This window comes from Sinocyclocheilus grahami, unplaced genomic scaffold, assembly GCF_001515645.1.
Source record: "Sinocyclocheilus grahami isolate Dianchi unplaced genomic scaffold, SAMN03320097.WGS_v1.1 scaffold325.1, whole genome shotgun sequence".
Classification (NCBI taxonomy): domain Eukaryota; kingdom Metazoa; phylum Chordata; class Actinopteri; order Cypriniformes; family Cyprinidae; genus Sinocyclocheilus; species Sinocyclocheilus grahami.
Window position 1 is genome coordinate 908727 of NW_015505504.1, and position 18874 is coordinate 927600.

Consider the following 18874-nt stretch of genomic DNA (forward strand, 5'->3'; position numbering starts at 1 on the left):
AGGTTTAGTAGAATCTATATTAGGAAACAAGCTAGAGTACAGGTAAAGTGTTATGTGATATTAACAAGCTATAAAACAAAGGTAGGCCTAAAGTTCTATGTGATATTAAGATTTTTAGTACTTACGCTAATCCTCACTGTTCAAACATTGCGGGTATGCTTGGTAAAGCTTCCAGTTGAAAACATCTGGTATCAAGAAGCGTTTTACTTCAAATATTTACTGACAAAGACGTAGATCCCCATCGAAGAGAGAGCTAGCGAGCGAGAGTATCCTTCATAGTTTAATATAGGCTACAGACTTTGAATGTTCATTTTATCTTGCGCGTTATTTTGTAAATTATGTTTAATAGGGCTTGATAGAATAATAATGTATTTATATTTCATCGCGATTATCTACTATCGTTGATGACCTTATAAAATGTTCTGTAAGTGGGTTTGTTTTATGGAGCTGTTCGTTTTTGTCTAACCAATGTATCTTAAGAATTGATAGGCGGAACATTAATAGATTTGCGTGTGGGGGAGGGGATATGTGATTTCAATGTATTTATGTGCCATATTAATTGTACAATAAGCTGGGCTGAAACAACTGTCTTTTCAGGCCAAATGAGAAAAAAAACTTCTGTCAGTAGCAGGCGTAACTTATTTGGCAAATGTACTGGAGGAAGACTGATTCCCTCACATTATTTATGAAACCAATACACAGAGAGAATGGACGTGCCTGTGCAGTAGGGGCAAAAGGGGGGTTCTACTTCTAATATGCACGTTTTTAGATTGACTATGAAGCTTCAGAGCCACTGCCTTTAGCGAACACAATGACACCGATGTACATAACAGCAGTGACCTCCCTCTTAAGAGAGGAGTTGCTCGAGGAAGTTCTACGGATCGATCTGTCAAGCTGGATCCTTTTGAATAAACCCCAAATTGCCATTGGGTAAAGGTAATCATGTGACATCTGAGTCTCCTAAATGCAATATTATCGATAGTAATCTATCCACACACAGGCATAATTAGTTATTATAAAATAATTTTAATGCAATTTTTTACATTAAATTGTTTACATTTTCTCCACATGGCCTGCTTATTTTAATAGAGAGAGAAAACTCTTAGACTTAAACGAAGCCAAACTTTCCATGCCCGCGCTCTCGGGGCGTGGGACAACAGGTTTGCAATGAATTACGAGTTTGAGCGTGAGACGGGTTTCATCAATAGTCAGCCATCGCTCGCGGAGTGCCTTACTTCTTTCCCCCCTGTTGACGACTTATTTCAGAAGTCATCAATCAAAAGCTCAGCGCGCACGAACCTTCACCCTCTTGTCCTACCTCCTTTCGAGCACACCATCCCAAGCTTGAGTCTCGGAACTCATTCACGCCATGCAGGGCCCCGGCAAAGCTTAGATGGGGGAAGCCCACTACAAGCCAATTCTCTGACCCCGGAATACACGTGGATGCGCGAAAAGAAGACCAACAAGAGAAACTGTCCTCTTATACCAACCGGCTCCTTGACTCCTACAGCGGGAGTCATTTGCTTCTCTCCAAAAGGTGAGTTGGGAAAACCTAAGCGAAGAGAGATGGGGAGAATTAAGGTCATTAAAGGTCTGAGAGAAATAATGAGCATCGCCATACATCTGCACTATCATCTCCACGCTATTTGCCTCATATTATACTAATTTACGACTTAAATGTTTGACTCTCTAGCTTAATTCAAATCAGTAAGGTCTTTATGATGTCTGACGTGTAATGAAGAATGATAGATTACTGTTGTGGTGCAAGGGGCCGCTCGGGCATTCATTAGAAGATGGTAGTCGGTACCACGCACACACTGGTGATGCAGTTCGCGGTCTACGTTTTTTTTTTTTTTTTTTACTATACTTTTTAGTTAAACAGTTTGTGTTATCACATTTTACAGTTAAGTTTATATTAACGTTGCGATAGACAAATAGGTGTTGCCATCTCGCATATGTTTGACTAAGCTACATAATAAGTGTTCGTGTGTTCCTTTGTGGACTAATTTTTTCAGGCTCACCCGAGCTTCCCGAGGGCGGTTTGTCTAGTGGAGAAGGAGGTTCACGCCGACTGAGAACAGCATACACAAACACACAGCTTTTAGAGCTAGAGAAGGAGTTCCACTACAACAAATACCTTTGCCGACCGCGCCGTGTGGAAATAGCCGCGCTTCTCGACCTTACAGAACGCCAGGTCAAAGTGTGGTTCCAGAACCGACGGATGAAGCATAAACGCCAGACCCAGATTAAAGACATCCACGGGGAGCTAAGCAAGACAACTGTCGGCGAGGATAATGGTGCACAGAGCGACAAGGACGCTTCGATTTGTGACCTGAGTCATGGTAGATTAGATAGAGAGTCGAACTCTTTTCAAAACGACCTGTCAACAGTCTCTGGGCAGTCCTGTAATGATAACGACATGCAAACTTTTGATATGTTTTCTAACAGCTTTATGAAAAGAAGTCTAAAATATGTTTTCAGTCAGTCACCTACTGCTCTGGGCAAGGGGACAATAATATGCAATAGTAACCGATGTGCCAGTCGGCTCGCCAGTCCGGACAATTGCGGTTCCCCGCATGTTATGGACATGTCTGTGCAGGATTTAAACTTTTTTTCGACTGACTCATTTCTGTCTGATGCAGCTTCGCCAGCACTGTACACGTCTCTGGAAAGCCCAGATGATGTATCAACAGACTTTTATTTCTTTAAGGATTCTCTGACTACAGCTGATTTACAACATGCAAACTACTGATTATCAAAGTGGATCAGTGAACAAATGGAAGGATAAATCAGGAGTTTTAAATGTTGATTTAAAAAAAATAATAATTTGCAAGATGGGTGTAATTGACGCGATTATGATAACATATCGAAGGTAAGCTGTATAAGCCCTGTGCGCTGTATTTAGTAATATAATGCATAGGCCTAACGCATTCATAACAGAAGTATTAGTTTAGAATATCTTATTTTTATTTTTGTATCGAGTATGTTCTGTGCTGCTTATTTTTGTAAAAATAAACATACTTTCTAAATACAAATGTCAAGACAATGTTCTGTTCTCAAATTAATAGCAATTGCAACAACTATTTCTAAGTATTTATTGCTTAGTCGCTACGAAGTTTAAATACATTATACCAATCATAACACTTCAAAAATAAATAAGTAAATTAAAACAAAACAAATGAACATTTACTCGATTCACGTCTACAATATTCTTTGCAAGCTATACAAAATGTTTGTCAAGAAAAGTTATTCAAATGTGTGTGAAATGTACATTGATTTGGTAATTTCACATTTTATGTTTCTCATTTGTTTGATTTCCATGCTGAAACAATGTTATAAGATGTTATGGAAAAATCTGTACTAGTTAGTTAAACCTCTGAATGAATGTGCAGAAATAATTACTTATGAAATATTATGTTGTCCATTTTGCACGATGCAAATTATTATAGCCTGACTGTATAATTACTCCTACTAGGCCTATGTTTGATATTATACATATTCATGTGTGCATTTTTCAAATGTTTCATTTGAAATGTTAAGTCACAATTTAAATCACAAAACCGTGTTCAAATATGGCTTCCTCGCCAGAGCTGGCTCTTTGTCTCTGACTCTTTTCTCCACTCCGCGTGGGGAAATGCCGAGAATGTTTCTTTCCATAACTAACTCATAAATCAAAGTCTTTCAGGCAAGCTGACAGCACCAAGACAATCACTGCCTGTGAAAAGTCTGCCCAAATAAGTGTTTTCACTCACTGTTTATCATTAAGAAGATTTTGGTTCCTGAAGCACAACCCACGTGGACGGTTAATAATAATTCATTTTTATTGGCGTTTTAACATCCGACATTAGGATTACACAAAACACTCATAAATTACATATTTCATTGCGCGTGGCATACGCTATTTGTCTTAGTCTCTTTTAGTTTTTTTTCTTCTTGTCCTTCTATCCTGACTGATATAACGTGATAGAAATGGTTTATGAACTCTATATTAAAACCTTTTTTCCAGACATTTCTAATATTAATAAAACAGTATTATAATGACAAAAGCATATTTTTATGTTCACATATTTCTCACACACATTTCCTAAAGACCAAATATTGTCTTATGTGAATGTGACTGAAAATCTCTGCAAGATTTTAAGTGATTCTGCTTTTTAAACTTCAAATGATTCGTATAGTCACAATTTGCTTAAATGCATTTGCTATCTGCTTTAAGGTTCTAATTTATACTGTGTTAATACTCTGGCTCGCTACAAGATGAAGAATAGCCGCAATAAACAAAACAGTAAGTGCATTACAACAGCTGTTATTTTTCTTTCCTTGTTTGTCAGGGGCCATGTTAAAAAAGGATGTTAAGAAGAGAGGATGAGAAATACTAGGCCGTCAGAAGCTTGTGGAAAGCGCCATTTTGAGGACAAAAAAATAACATCTCTAGTAAAATTTCCTTTTCATCCAGAGGGGGCGCACGTCCCCCCCTGCTCATCAACAGGCTAGGGCAAGGCTGGGCAACTTCGGTCCTGGAGGGCCACTGTCCTGCAGAGTTTAGCTCCAACCTTAATCAAACATACGTTTTGTGTGTGGACACTTTGTGACCACTGATAACAAAACATCTTTCAGCAAAACAAGCAATATGTGACAAAGTTCTGTTTCGTTTTTGCTGGATGTTAAAATTTCCATAGGTTGTACATATAAATCGCTTATAGCAGCAACAAATCTACAATGGGCTATAGCACAGGCTTTTTATTAAGACTCAGCCTTATTAAATTATAAAACCATTCTAATGAAAAGGTAACCTATTCAGATAAAAAAAATACAATCAGTTTTATAACCAGTGTATCATTTTTTTTACACAAAACCAACTTGACAAACGCCGATGACTATAGCCTAGCAGCCTCACAAAGCAGCGCAACTGACACAAAATATACAATAAACCAGAAGTAAAAAAAAAAAAAATTCACTTTACATAATTGCCTGTGGTTTTTTGGAGCTCATCTTACCTGACGCATTTCTTCAACATATTTCCCCACACCAGTATGTTGCTTCCTGGACGCTGTCTGTGAGACAACGTCCCTCCTTGCTCCTTTCCCAGCGAATCCATCCTTTCAATGGGGGATAAGGTGGGCCTACGTCACGTTTATCGACAAGAGGTCGGCATTTACATAAGCCTGGTGTTTAACGACAACCTGTCAGTGCAAGGCCACTTAAGATCAAGATGAGACAGAACAACTGATCACTGGCTGACCCAGCCCACGTGACTGTCACTGGTCATTCATATCACTAGCGCGCGGACACTCCCCAATCCACGACTGATTGAAGGAGGCAGAAGGGTGGCTCGGCTCAACCCCGGGTGAGTGGTGCGACGCTAATAAGTCCCCGGGCCCAAAGTTCTGTCAGTGTGGCAGCAGAGACGCCAAGGAAGATGCCACAATGAGCACATTCTTAGATTTCTCGGCAATAAGTGGTGGTGGAGATGGAGGTGGCGGGGGCTCGTGCTCAGTCAGAGCGTTTCATGGCGACCACGGACTTTCAACATTCCAGTCGTCGTGTGCTGTTAGGGTAAATAGCTGCAGTGGGGACGAGCGGTACATGTCCAGTAGATCATCACAAGACGCAATTAACCCTCAGCCACATCAAGTCGGCTCGTACCAGTCCCCCGGGACTCTGTCAATTAGGCCTACCTACAGCGCCCATCCAAGTTACGCGACTCAAAGTTTTTGCGCTGGATACAGTCACTATGCCCTAAATCAGGATGTGGACTCGTCTGTGAGCTTTCCCCAGTGCAGCCCCTTAGTTTACTCTGGAAATATTTCCTCCACGGTTGTGCAGCACCGTCACCATCGCCATGGTAACAGTGGCGGAAACGTTCACCTCCACGGCCAGTTCCAGTACGCCACATATGGTAATAGTTCGGATCAGGCAAACCTTACGTTTGTGGCGGGCTGCTCAAATCCGCTATCCCCTCTGCATGTGGCTCATCACGAAGCATGCTGTTCACCTCTATCAGATGGCGTGTCAACAGGGCAGACATTTGACTGGATGAAGGTTAAACGGAACCCGCCAAAAACAGGTCAGTAGCTGGAGAGCTTTCACATGTCGAGGTCTAATTTACCATTGTGTTTTCCCCTCCGGATACAGTATTTATGCTACGAATGAAAAATATAACAAATACTGACTTGTTTGTTATTTGAACAAGGTTGTGTAAAATTCTGGAAAACTGGTGTGATATAATTAAGTCAAGATTATGCGTGCACACACTCATTTATTCATCTATTTATCGTCTTTCTTCAGGGAAAGCTGGAGAGTATGGATTTGGTGGGCAGCCAAATACTGTACGCACAAATTTTACTACAAAACAGCTGACTGAGCTTGAAAAGGAGTTTCATTTCAATAAGTACTTGACTCGCGCAAGGCGGGTGGAGATCGCGGCTGCGCTTCAACTGAACGAGACTCAGGTGAAGATCTGGTTCCAAAATCGTCGTATGAAGCAAAAGAAGAGAGAAAAGGAAGGTATTTTGCCCAAATCTCAGTCCGAAACGAAGGATGGTCACGAAAAACAGGAGGATGCATCCGAAAAGTCGCTCTCCGCACCACCCTCTCCCTCTCCAACTTCCCCGACTGTTGATGCCTCCTCGAATTAAAAGGCTCGTTTCTTCTGTCAACCTGTTAATGATATTGCAGTACTGTTAGTGACTCTCGTGTCAAGGTTATTATCAAAATCATCATGTGACATCAGTGAAAGTATCATACAGAGACCAGTGCACATCTTACAGATTTTGACCACTCAGTATTTACATTTGCTACTTTGTGTTATTGAGAAATTACTCTTAATTGTCTTGGGCACCTTGTCAAGCACCCAGAAATAGCAAGTTGCTGCACTTTTACACGTTTTTGGTCAGACTTGCACCATTTGTCAAAATGCCTACCTCAACAACCAAAAGAAATGCAATATATTGAAGGGATGTATTATTAAGATATACGAATCAATGGTACGTTTCGCCAGAGGCTTGTTTGAACATACTGACAACTTTTCTGGACTGTGCATAGTGTTAACCCTGATGTTGTGTATGTGTTGTGAGTTCTGCAACATGATGCGCAACTCTTTAAAGTTGTCATCCGATCGTACTGAGTTTTATCAGTCAAAGATGAAGACTCAAGTCTCCTTTAGAAACATGCTTTAGAAAACGATCAAGATACGGGTGAATTAAATGTGTGAATTAAAATTTCTATTAATTACAATTTCTTTGAACACTGGTGTGATACTCTTGGTGGTGCCAATGCCTTGTATAAGCCTCACACAGCCACACTTAAATGTCAAAAATATTTCTGACAATCTGGAAACTTAAAATAATCTACAAGTTATTTAGCCTATATAACGTTTAGGTACAGGTGTCCATATAGGTTTATTTGTTTGTTTTTGTGGCCGTACTGTTATGCTTGATTCATCGATTTGCTTGTTTGCAGTCTCAATCCACAGATAATTCGCTCTCTGGCTCTTTAACTGATATATGCATCCGCGAGTGGTTTCTTCCTCAGGGACGAAGCTATATTGGCACATGGTAAGCATGTTTATCCACGAAAGAAGATGCGCAATGCTGTCACGGTCACTCGTGATGACAACCCTATTGACCTGTTAGTTTATTGAAGGGAAACGGAGGACAACAAGAGAGAGAGAGAGAACATCGATTAAATCATCTCAACTATCGACAAGGATGAGTCAATCTGACCCCATCAGTGTTCATGACATGTCTGATTTCTCATATCACAACCTATCAGTAAGGCAGTAACAGCGCATAATAACGAGCAAAAAGTCTGAATAACAGATCTGAAGGCCAAACATCACATTCAAGTAGACTTCAGATATCTTCTGTCATTTCCTGCCTCGCACCCGCTCCCGCTCTCTCTCTCTCTCTCTCTCTCTCTCTCTCGCATTCACACACTCACAAATACAGGCATGACCAAATAGTTGCCCATAGAGCACAGAAAATATCTTCTAGGACCCATTGACATGCTGCTTTAAAGCACACCACATATTTTTTCTTTTAGTTAATTAAAAAAATTATTTTCTCTATACCCTCACAACGGTTTAGTTTGAGCTTCACCTTAAATCCACCTGAACATGAGGGTTGCGTGTAAGTCTGCATGGAGCCTAAATATCTCCTGGTCTCCTGGGTGCGTAAGGTCTTCTTCCTAAGGCGCAACATGTGTTTGTTTGTTGATGTTCAAAACAATAATCCTATTAATGTACTTTCTAAATTGCAAATTATTATTTTAGAATTACAGATTAATAATATCAAAGGAAAGATAACTTTACAACTTTACTCTACATTTTCGGACATGGGCACACCTGGGAATGCACTGAAAATACTGTCCACTATCGATTTGTCCTCATGCTGAAGTGACGAAAAATATCAACAGAAGAGGGCTCTCTGAATTTTATAATAGTTATATATTTATTGTGCATTGCACTGAGTTGAAAATAGTTAATAATTCGATCAATTTATCTAAATAGTTTTATCAAAATACAAAAAAAGTATAACAAAATAAAAAATAGCATTAGAGAAACATTTACCTAATTATTTAAAATTAGAAGCAGAAGAAAGAATTAGGCAGGAGATAAACGCAAATCAATCAAAAATTTCCATTCTGGGATTTGAATGTCACCCTGTTCCGTCTCTAATCACCAGATTTAAGCAGGAGCACTCGTGACTGAAAATATAAATGCGATTATGTTCTTGGCAGTTTAGGTACGCCAATAACAAAAACAGGTTACCAAAAAAACAAAAACTAAAAAACAATTCGTTATACAATGAGTATGTTTATATTTTGCGATATCTAATCGTCAATTTGGCCGTGTTTTAAAGAAACTTATTACCAAATATTATAAACTGAAATGTTACTTACATTTCTATAAAAGGGAGATATGATCTATTATTATTGTAATTTCTGAAATTATACATTTGTTTATTCATCAAATTATTTACTGAAATTATGATCAGGGATTTAAAGAAATATTGAAGCTCTTGACGATCAAACTTCATGAAACATTCAATTCTTAATGAAACTAAGAGAGCAAATTAACGAAAAGAGAGTTCGTGAAAATAGAATACGCTACAAACAAAAAAATAGAACTCACCTCTTTTAATTATCCCATAATAATAATAACAACTTAATGATTATAATAACAACTTAATAATAATAATAATAATGTTTTTATTGTTGTAAAAACGTATTATTTCAAGCACATATTCATTTAAAGGTTATTGTTTTCGAAATCGAGGAGTGATGCGACTTTGCATTGGCCTGACCCTCGAAAGAAAACCCCGGGGTCATTGAATGGTCACTGAGCCCTGAAATTATTGATTTTCACAAGGAGGGCTAAGTTTTATAAGTTTAAAACAAAAATAATTGAACTTACAAAGTTTTATATAAAAGAAACGCAAATTTACCAAAAATCAGGGCTATATATTTGAATATCAACAGGAAGATTTTCTTCATTTATTTCAGGAGTCTCCTTCAATCATTTTCTTGGTCTGTTTAGGCAGGTTTCTGAAGTAAGGTTCCTGACCTGTTGGTCACTTTGGATTATACGTGTGAGAGACAGAGAGCACAAGAGAAACAAATTAGCTTGGTCATTTAATGTGGACACTGTTGCTGGTTTTAATGTTAAAACAAATGTCTAACATAAATACATTTTCCCCCTTGTGGACTGAACTTACAAATAATTATTTTGTAAACCATTGTTCTAAACCTCAAAAATGTGTTATCGTTTTTGTCTATATTCAGTATTATTATTAAAAGTTATTGTTTCACTCAGTTATTCTCTCCTGTTTTAATGGAAATGAACCCTTACCCATTCTGCAAAAGAATATAGAATAATACTAAACCAGAAGAATACTGTTTGACCGTTAAAGTATAGGCAAAAATGAAGAATCAACACTAAAAGCTTTTCTTGTGGCCTTGCTTTGATTAATTATGACAACGTAACAAATAGCTTTAAGTGTCAGAAATAATCAAGACAGCAAAATGCTTTCATTGGAAAGAGTATTAAGCAAAACACACACACACAAAGATTCACACGTATGTGTCACGGTGTTGCTGTGCCAGAGAACAGGCAGGACAACGAGGATGAAGGATACAAGAAACCTTTAATAACTTAACAAGAGGGTAGGAGCACACACACGCACGCACAGGGTAACATTCATAATAACTGACAAACTGGAACACAATGGACAGGAACTGATATAGGGTGGATAACGAGGGGCAGACAGGTGAGCACAATGAGGTGATTAACTCATAATGAGAACAGGAACAACCAAATAAGGACACAGAGGGAGAAACCATAATAGACAGTCCACAGGGGCATGACAGTATGACAACATACAGACTTAACAACACACACATAGCAAAAATATACTTCAAAGATCAAACGTTTAATGGACTGCAATGTCTGAAAATCTTTTTCAAGCATGATAGGGAAGTAAATTAAAATATAAAACTTCTCTTAAATAATTTTATAGTTGTTTTACTGGGATTGCATGTTTGAATGATGCTCATGCGACTTAAATTTTAGACATTTCCTGTATTGACAAAAACACTAGCATTCGAAAACACCTCCAAATGTCCATTCTTAAACAGCTAATGATGGAACTGGACCAGACATGTAGAAAGCTGAAGAGGAATGCTTTACGTATTAGCAGCAATTGTACTTTTAAGATGAGACGTCGTCTCAGGTTATAAAAAACCTTCACTGTAGTGTGAAGCTTCAATACAGCTTTTCTTTGTGTTCTTGTGATTATGTAGTAAACATCCTTTCAGTAAAATAAACTGTACTGTAATAACACAGTCAAAACAGAATATACACTGAATTTCACTCTCATTGTCATACATAAAGCCTGTAATTTAGAAAAAAAAATGATGAGAGCAAAGCTGTTATAAGAAGAACATTACAGAGGGGTGTTCAAGCAAGCATCAGCTAGGAAAAAAGGAAGAACTGGGGGGTAGAGAGAGGCAGATAGAGTAAAAAGGACAGAAAGAGAGAGGTCCATCCATCACACTGTCTTAACCTCACAGTGACCCCAGCCTGGCAGCCAATGAGGCACCTCCCGTCTGTGCAGGAGATCGGGTAACCGTGGAGATGGACTGAACGTTTTAGCATGCTCTTTTTGTGCGGTCTGTCAACACCTCTCAGAACGGCTCACTATAACTTAACTGATGTGAGTGCCACTACTTGATTGAAATGACTGAAACCACAATAACTTAAATAAACAAAGTATCTCAGATTATGTGCCTATAAGGACACAACCATTCATATGAGGAAAAAAAGAATATACACATACACACACACACACAAACTAATATATATATATATATTATATTCTATATATATATATATATATATTCATTCTAGAACTTTTCTTATCTGAAGGGTTAATCTGATCATAGATTTAATTATAAGTTACAAAATTCTTACTGAGAGTCATGGCGAACTGACAGACTCATTTTAATTACACTCATAATTTGCTAGTAAATTTCACAATTACAAAGAAATGCCAAGTAACACATTGAATTAAATGGACCATTTTGAAGTACAAAGACTGAAACAGTATTTTCTTGTAAAACATACTACAATAATCTTTTGACTTTTAATTAATTTTTTTTTACAGTACGGCATCCTGATTTTTTTAACTATATACAAGTTTTGAAGTCAAAATGCTGCAACAATTTGAAATGTGTTTTAAGGAGCTTCTGCATGATATATAATATTATGTAATATAATACAATATTTTTAATTGTAATTTTTATAGTCATAATAATTCCTGTTGAGAATGGTTTAGGGGTGTGTTTATGTCCTTCCATGTTTCTATATCTAAATTTAATCTTACAGTGTGCAAAAATATGGTGGTCATGTGAAAATGCTCTTTAGTGCAAAAACAGAAAGAGACAGAAAAGATAGGTGATAAGAGGTGGGGAAGGTTTCCATAGTCAGTGTTTCCCTACAAGCAAAACTGTGGTTCATCAGATAAAACCGATTCTGTTTCAAGTTCAGCTCACCTGCACCAATTATCCCTGAGGAAATAGTCTTCATTCATGCACATACATAAAGCATACATACACGAGATCAAAATGAAAAATGAAGCTCACATGCTGTTTGACAAGTCTACCATTTAAACATTGTCTATGTGGATTTGGTGCAATTTGTCGTCTGTCTGACGTGATTTGATTTTTTTGGAGCTGTCGGACATGTAACATACAGAGATTTCAGCTATCACAGGAATAAATGTAATCAATCCATTTAAGAGTGTATGCTTTTCAATAGTCCTTCAATTTTTTTCCAATTGACAATATTTTATACACATATGTTTCAACCCAGCTTTGGGTCTTGTGGGTTAAAATGTAATTAAAAAATTTAACCCAACAGTTGGATTAGTCCACATTTGACCCAAAGTTGGGATGAAACCCAGCATTTTTTAATATTGTCTTCAATGACAAGGATGACTGTAGGGCTAGAAATATATTTGTATTATCATTTGTACATCATGGTTTTCAAAAACTGATTCTCTGCTCCCTGTTAATGCCAACAATAGTCACACTGTCAAAGTCTGAGTAATAATGATATTCTTGTTCTCAAAAGAATGGAAATGCAGCCTGGGGCACGTGTGACACTCAGCTATGTTTATGAACTGAAACATCATGTCTTTTTCACACACCTGCTAACTCTCACATTAAAGGTAATTTATAAAAAAGGAGAAAGGCAAAGATAGACAAGCTGTCAGACACTTATAGTGAAGCTATGCAAGGGTAATTATTGTCTGTCCCCTCTAGGCAAAGCCAAGTCAACATGACACACACCTGCATGAGACCAGATTGAAATGCAAACTACATCTCCCACAAGTCAATAAGTGTTCATGGTTGACTGGATGGCTTGGATATGGTGGACAGGTTACTGAGCTGAATCATCACCAGGTGCTGATGTAAACTTGGAGGATAGGATGCTACATTAAACTGGTTAAGTCTCACTCAGAGTATCACAGCCTCACAATGAGTGCGGGTCTTCCAACACTATCACTGTCTCTGCTGTGGTTCTCTGAGCATAGAATCTTTAGTACTTCTATTCCTCAGCTGAGCAGCATATACCAGACATGACTCCCACTTTAATCATAGATACATGGCCTTTGATCTGCGTATCCTTAGTCTGCACTTTTCTGAACATTCTATATTGAACATACCCTTTTGTCTCATTCTGAGGCATTACATAAAATATTTCCATCACAGTAGACAAGTAGATAGTAGGATAAACAGAGGTATTCTGAATAAAGGGACAGTTCACCCCCAAAAATCTCAATTCGGTCACAATTTACTCTCCCTCATGTCATTCCAAACCTGTATGATTTTCTTTTTTCTGTAGAACACAAAAGATGATTATTTTGAAAGTGAAAGTCAAACATAACCGGACCCCACTGACTGTCACTGTATGGAAAAAATATCACTGAGATTTTTTAAAATCTTTTTTGCGTTCAACAAAAAATAAAGTCAAACCGGTTTGCAACAGCATGAGGGTGAGCAAATGATGATAGAATTAAAAAATGTGGGTGAACTCTCCTTTTCAATCTTCTAATATCTCTGCATTTATGGTAGGTAATATAACTTGTGATGTTTTTGTGCATGGACTATCATGATCCTCAGCATATGTCTACTGACAAAGGAATTTTTCACATTTCCATAAGCAGAAGTCCTCATAGTTGGGTAAACTTCTATAGTGTTTAACAGAAACTACAACAAATAGATTTTTAAACATTCTTATTTACCCCAAACGTAAAAGAAAAAAAAAGCATGCTAGTGGTGTATGGCTTTTCAAAAGAGGAGAAAATATAGAGAGATTGTTTACATTGCCAAAAGAGAGATGGAAGTCAAATTTACCATCACTCCCTCAGCTTTTGTATCAGAAACACCCACAGCCGCATTAACTAGTTTAATGTAATTTAATGCCAAGGTAAGAAAACACAAAGTATAGTGTTATAAATGTACATTAACATTTTTGAAAAAGAAAATATAAAAAACTTTTCAAGATTTATGATGTTAATAACTTTGAAAACGCATCATCATAGTCTGTGAAAAGAGTCCATTTGAAGTTATCAACTGCTGAAAGGACTTAGATTAAAATACCTTCAGTTCCTTCGCCTTGCCACTTAGTTATAGGCTAAGCTAAACTGAAGATTGAGCCTAGCGTTGTGCCATTTAAACTTACAGACAAATAGCTCATGAGGATAAGTAAACCAGAAATGCTCTTCTGCTATTTTGTTTAGTGTTCGACCAGAAAGCCTCAGCAGGCCCCTTGTTTTTAGATACTTTGCATAGACAGCCTAGGTATATATGCAGATCCTGACCTCTTTGGGCTTTTAGGCTCACACCTGTGCACTATTATCTCCCCACATTATAATTTGTGCAACAGTGGCTAAGTGATTCCCAGTACAAGCAAGCATTTAATGACAGAGCTGTCTTTACCCTGACCATCACTGCCGGACGTTGGCAGGGATCATTCCACCAGAGCGTGACGTGTCACCCATGTGTCTGTGAGGCCGCTGATGTGATCTTTAGTCCCCTCATGATCTATAGACTGGCATTTTGGTCGCTCAGACACCAGATCCCAGCGTGCATGCTAAACACTCTGTCAGCCAATATCCTGACAGGAACTTAACGCAGTCACGGCAATACTGAGACAGGACAGGAAGAGGCTGAAGACACGAGCGCCAATAGCCAAATGGCAGCTGGCTGCCTAGAGTCAAATTGTATGAAGGAGGTAAACAAAAACAAAACAAAAAAAATAGATTTTGAAAATATATTAGTAGCCTATTAAAAAAAAACAAGCACATCCAATCATGGCATATATTGTTATCTCATTAAATGGCTACAGTTTTAAAACATGACATGAACATCATTGAACATAAGACATTTAAAACTATAAACATTACCCCGGGTCTGAAGTTCATTGAGGCTGATGGCTGTCTGTCAATCAATCTGCAACCCAGATAGCTGTACAGTTACAACAGAAAATATTATAACTAAACATACTATTTTGTTTCAAAGAACAATGTTTTACCTACAAGTTTTGTTTTCTCTTTACTTATACTGCATTACATGAATACAATAACTATTTAGAGGATATACACAATATTATATCATTTGGTTTACATAGCAATTCATGAACGGATTGTTTTGAATTTGCACTGACGTCATCGCCAGCCGACGATCATTACCCAGCAAACAGAACGCTTCAAGTCGAGTGTACAGTGCGTTTTGTTTTTTTTTCTTTTGGCAACTTATTCCAAATGTTCAGCTAATTCCTAACATTCCTAATAGAAAAAAAGTATGAAATATTAAATAATAATAATATATACACATAATAAAATATTATTTAAAAAAAACATTAATGATAATTTCCAGAACATTGTTTGTCTGTCACAAATAAGAATTTATAAAGAATGTTCTCTGTTTTATTTTATTTTTCGTAACCATAAACTTAAATATAAAAATGGTTAGCTATGGGGAACAATAGTGCTGTGAGTTACTCTAAACAATCTTGACCTGTTCAAGTGACTAATTGCATTTTTAAGTATTTTTACATATATCATAGTTAATCATAATGCATTCACCACAATCAAAATACACAAATCTTGAATTGTCTTCCATTCTTAAATACATATATAATGACATTTGAAGTTTCAGTAATATATTGCAATATATTGACCCTTTAACTTTACTCTTTTTCTATGTTTTTGTATGTGGATAAGGGTCGGAGAAATGGACAGGGTGTGTGTGTCCTTTTCAGTACCTTTGGGACCATCTGTCCATCCCTCCATTGACACGTCCACAGAACTGTGAAGTGATCTAAATGCGTGGAGGTGTGCACGCACATGTCTGAGCCATAGGTCAATAAAGCCCTCATCAGGGATTCCTCGGCTCGAGCGTTTACATAAACAGCCGCTTAGTGGGATTAGCATGGTGTTAGCCTGTTAGCTTAGCGACATAAACAGCGGTTTAATCCATTCCCAATCTCTCAGGGGGCTGACCAAGATGACCGAGATCCCATTAGGGTAGGATATTTTTTTATCATCCTTAGGTCACTGGTTCACATCACGATTGAGAGGGCATATTGAAAGGGCCTATTTGGGAAAGGCAATCACTTTGTAGTTAAAACAAGAAGGATTAAGCAGAAACATTTGCCTTTGTTCACACCCCTAAGTTACAACATCTTACCAATAATAGGCCTATACTTTCATAGTGCATTTAAAAAAGAAGAAAAATATCCATACATTAACATACAAAGCACATTCAAACATTTGTATGCAGCAAATATTCTACTTCCTTTACATAGCAAACAGAAATGTTCCCATCATAGATGACGCTGAAGGTAGAAAACAGTTTCTCACATGATTATAAAGGAAAAAGGAGCAAAGTATCTGTTTAAATATGCTTAAATTAGCTCTGGGTGTTTTCCCTGCTGGGTACACAGTTTTCATTGTTAATATAGTACTTGTGGAAGACAAAATAGCTCATGTTCTCAAGACTGATATTGTGTGACAGGCCAACACGAGACAGAGTTAAATTAAAATATTTTCTCCCAGGAACCATCTTAATGATTGAAAGGTCCTAAACTATGCACTGTACGTACAACCAACACCAAAGCTCTGAAACAGTTTCAAATGAGAATTTTTTCAAAGCCCTGCAGCCACATATAATGCATAGATGGAGGTAATATGTTTCATACATTTTGGTGACCCACAGTGTTGAAGTTTGCAGCTGTGATGTCTGATGCCTTAAAGGCATGTCTCATTTCAACCCTTTTTTTTCTTTGGAATGATTATTCGTTGATGTGGTTTTCATGCACATGGAAAATATCTCTTTACTGTACTTTACTTTGGAGACCCTTGTTTCGGCCCATATAAAGTACTTGGCTGGGAGGAGTATACACCATTATGAAAATGAAAAGACATGAATATGCTGGATTGTCCTGTATTTTCTAGTATTTTCATTTACTACTAATTTTAATTTAGTAATATCAGTATTCAGTGCTAAGACTAAGACACTGTATAAATGTGACAATAATAAATTGGAAGATTCTATCATCATCTCTCTCTGTCTCTCATGCTCTATTTCTCTTGTTCAACAGGCACATACCACATATTTCAGCTCTTGACTACAATTATTCAAGAACTGGAATGCAGAGACTGCATTTCAAAGTTTGCCAACCAGCCCAGAGCTACAGTTGCCCTTCCACTTCCTTTTTTGATCAAAGTATATGTGAATACTTTGTTGTGTTTTGCCAGTTCTTGGATGCTTTGTTTGTGTGCATGTGTCCATGTGGGTATTGTTCAAGGATGATATCCTGTGCTCCCAGCGAACCACAAGAGGTCATCGAGTGGGTCATCATGACCTGAACAAACATTTTGTTTTCTGTATTTTCTTTCCTCTAACCATACCAGTTGATAGAGATAACACAAAGCCAAATCACATTATCATACATGTTTGATATACAAAGAAATATGATTCAATAAACTTTCTTATTATAGCCTGCCCCAGATATACCAACAAGTTGCTACTTAAAAAAAGCTATACAAAAAATGTTTTCAGGGGTGTAGTTTATTGGCTGTATCCACTATTATATATCTAACAATACCAGAAAAATTTAGGCTTTAAGTTACAAAATGTGATAATTATGAGCATCAGACGTTATGTTTAAAACCACCACCAGAACATCCTAAATTTGTTGAAACAATAATATTCTCTCACAAATTCTGCTCTAAAATACCACATAACTGGAAGAGAGCAAAGCAAGAGAGCACTACTGCCCCTTGTGTTGACAATATGTCATAACAACAAAGATCCTTTGAACGTGCTTGCACGTGTACTTTGTAAATGAAACATCAGTATTTTATGCTCCATATAAATAGTACACAAGTCAAGTGCAGCTAATGGTAACATACATGTAAGTCGGATGTGTCTACAATCACAATCTCATCAACAAACACCTCCTCTCACCCATAATATTATTTGTTGTTTCTGAAAGCAATATTGATATTGGCTTCATAGAGGTAGACACCTTGATCTTACAGAACGGGATGTTGTCTTTTATATGTGTGTGTGTGTGTGTGAGTGTGTGTATGTGAACAGGTGGAAATAAAGGTAAGTTCAAGGTGTGTGTGTGTGTGTGTGCATGTGTGTGTGTCTGTGTAAGAGAGAGAGAACAAAAGCATAAGAAAATGCAAGAGATGATAATGTGAAATATAAGATAAAACATCATATAAACAGGACCGAATATAATTTGTAAAAAAAAAAAAAACAGTAATAATATAATATAATACAACAAGAATTTTACAGATATTTAGGTATAACATTTTAGACTGAAGTCAAAAAGCCGCCCAATAAACTGAGCAATGAAACACACAATTAATATACACCAGTTAAATATCATAGTCTTTTCTTTCCTAACACACAAAACCAAAACTATGACTTAAGTCCAAGGACATACAGAGGTTGTAAAAAGAGTAGTGTGAAGGTCTCTGTTTATATTTCAGCTCTCCCCCACATGTAGTCTATAATGGCTTGTCTGTGGAACGCATATGATGGCTCATACTGTGAAGTGACCAGCTTGTTTTGAAGGCATCACACCCCACTAGGTTCACACAGGGGTCAGGCCCCAGTCCACGCTCTCATTCCAGCTGTGATAGAACTGTGCCAGGGCATTGCTATGGCAACCTGCCACTTCTGCGCATTTAGACAAACATAACATACAGACAAAAGAAATGGAACACAATGTTTCACAGGATGCTTCTTAAAAACATTAATAATTTCTTAAAACTCAAAACAAAAAACAAAT

General features: G+C 37.4%; 2 protein-coding genes across 2 annotated transcripts; both read left to right on the top strand.

Annotated features, from left to right (window-relative positions):
• The first annotated feature begins 1167 nt into the window (after nucleotides 1-1167).
• Nucleotides 1168-2752, top strand: LOC107602365 (homeobox protein Hox-A2a-like). Its single transcript, XM_016294846.1, has 2 exons — nucleotides 1168-1537; nucleotides 2016-2752. The coding sequence occupies exons 1-2, from the start codon at nucleotides 1168-1170 to the stop codon at nucleotides 2750-2752; spliced, it is 1107 nt and encodes a 368-aa protein (XP_016150332.1).
• A 2611-nt stretch (nucleotides 2753-5363) lies between these two features.
• LOC107602375 (homeobox protein Hox-A1a) lies at nucleotides 5364-6851 on the top strand. Its single transcript, XM_016294857.1, has 2 exons — nucleotides 5364-6067; nucleotides 6289-6851. The coding sequence occupies exons 1-2, from the start codon at nucleotides 5428-5430 to the stop codon at nucleotides 6636-6638; spliced, it is 990 nt and encodes a 329-aa protein (XP_016150343.1). The 5' UTR covers nucleotides 5364-5427; the 3' UTR covers nucleotides 6639-6851.
• The last annotated feature ends 12023 nt before the right edge of the window (nucleotides 6852-18874 follow it).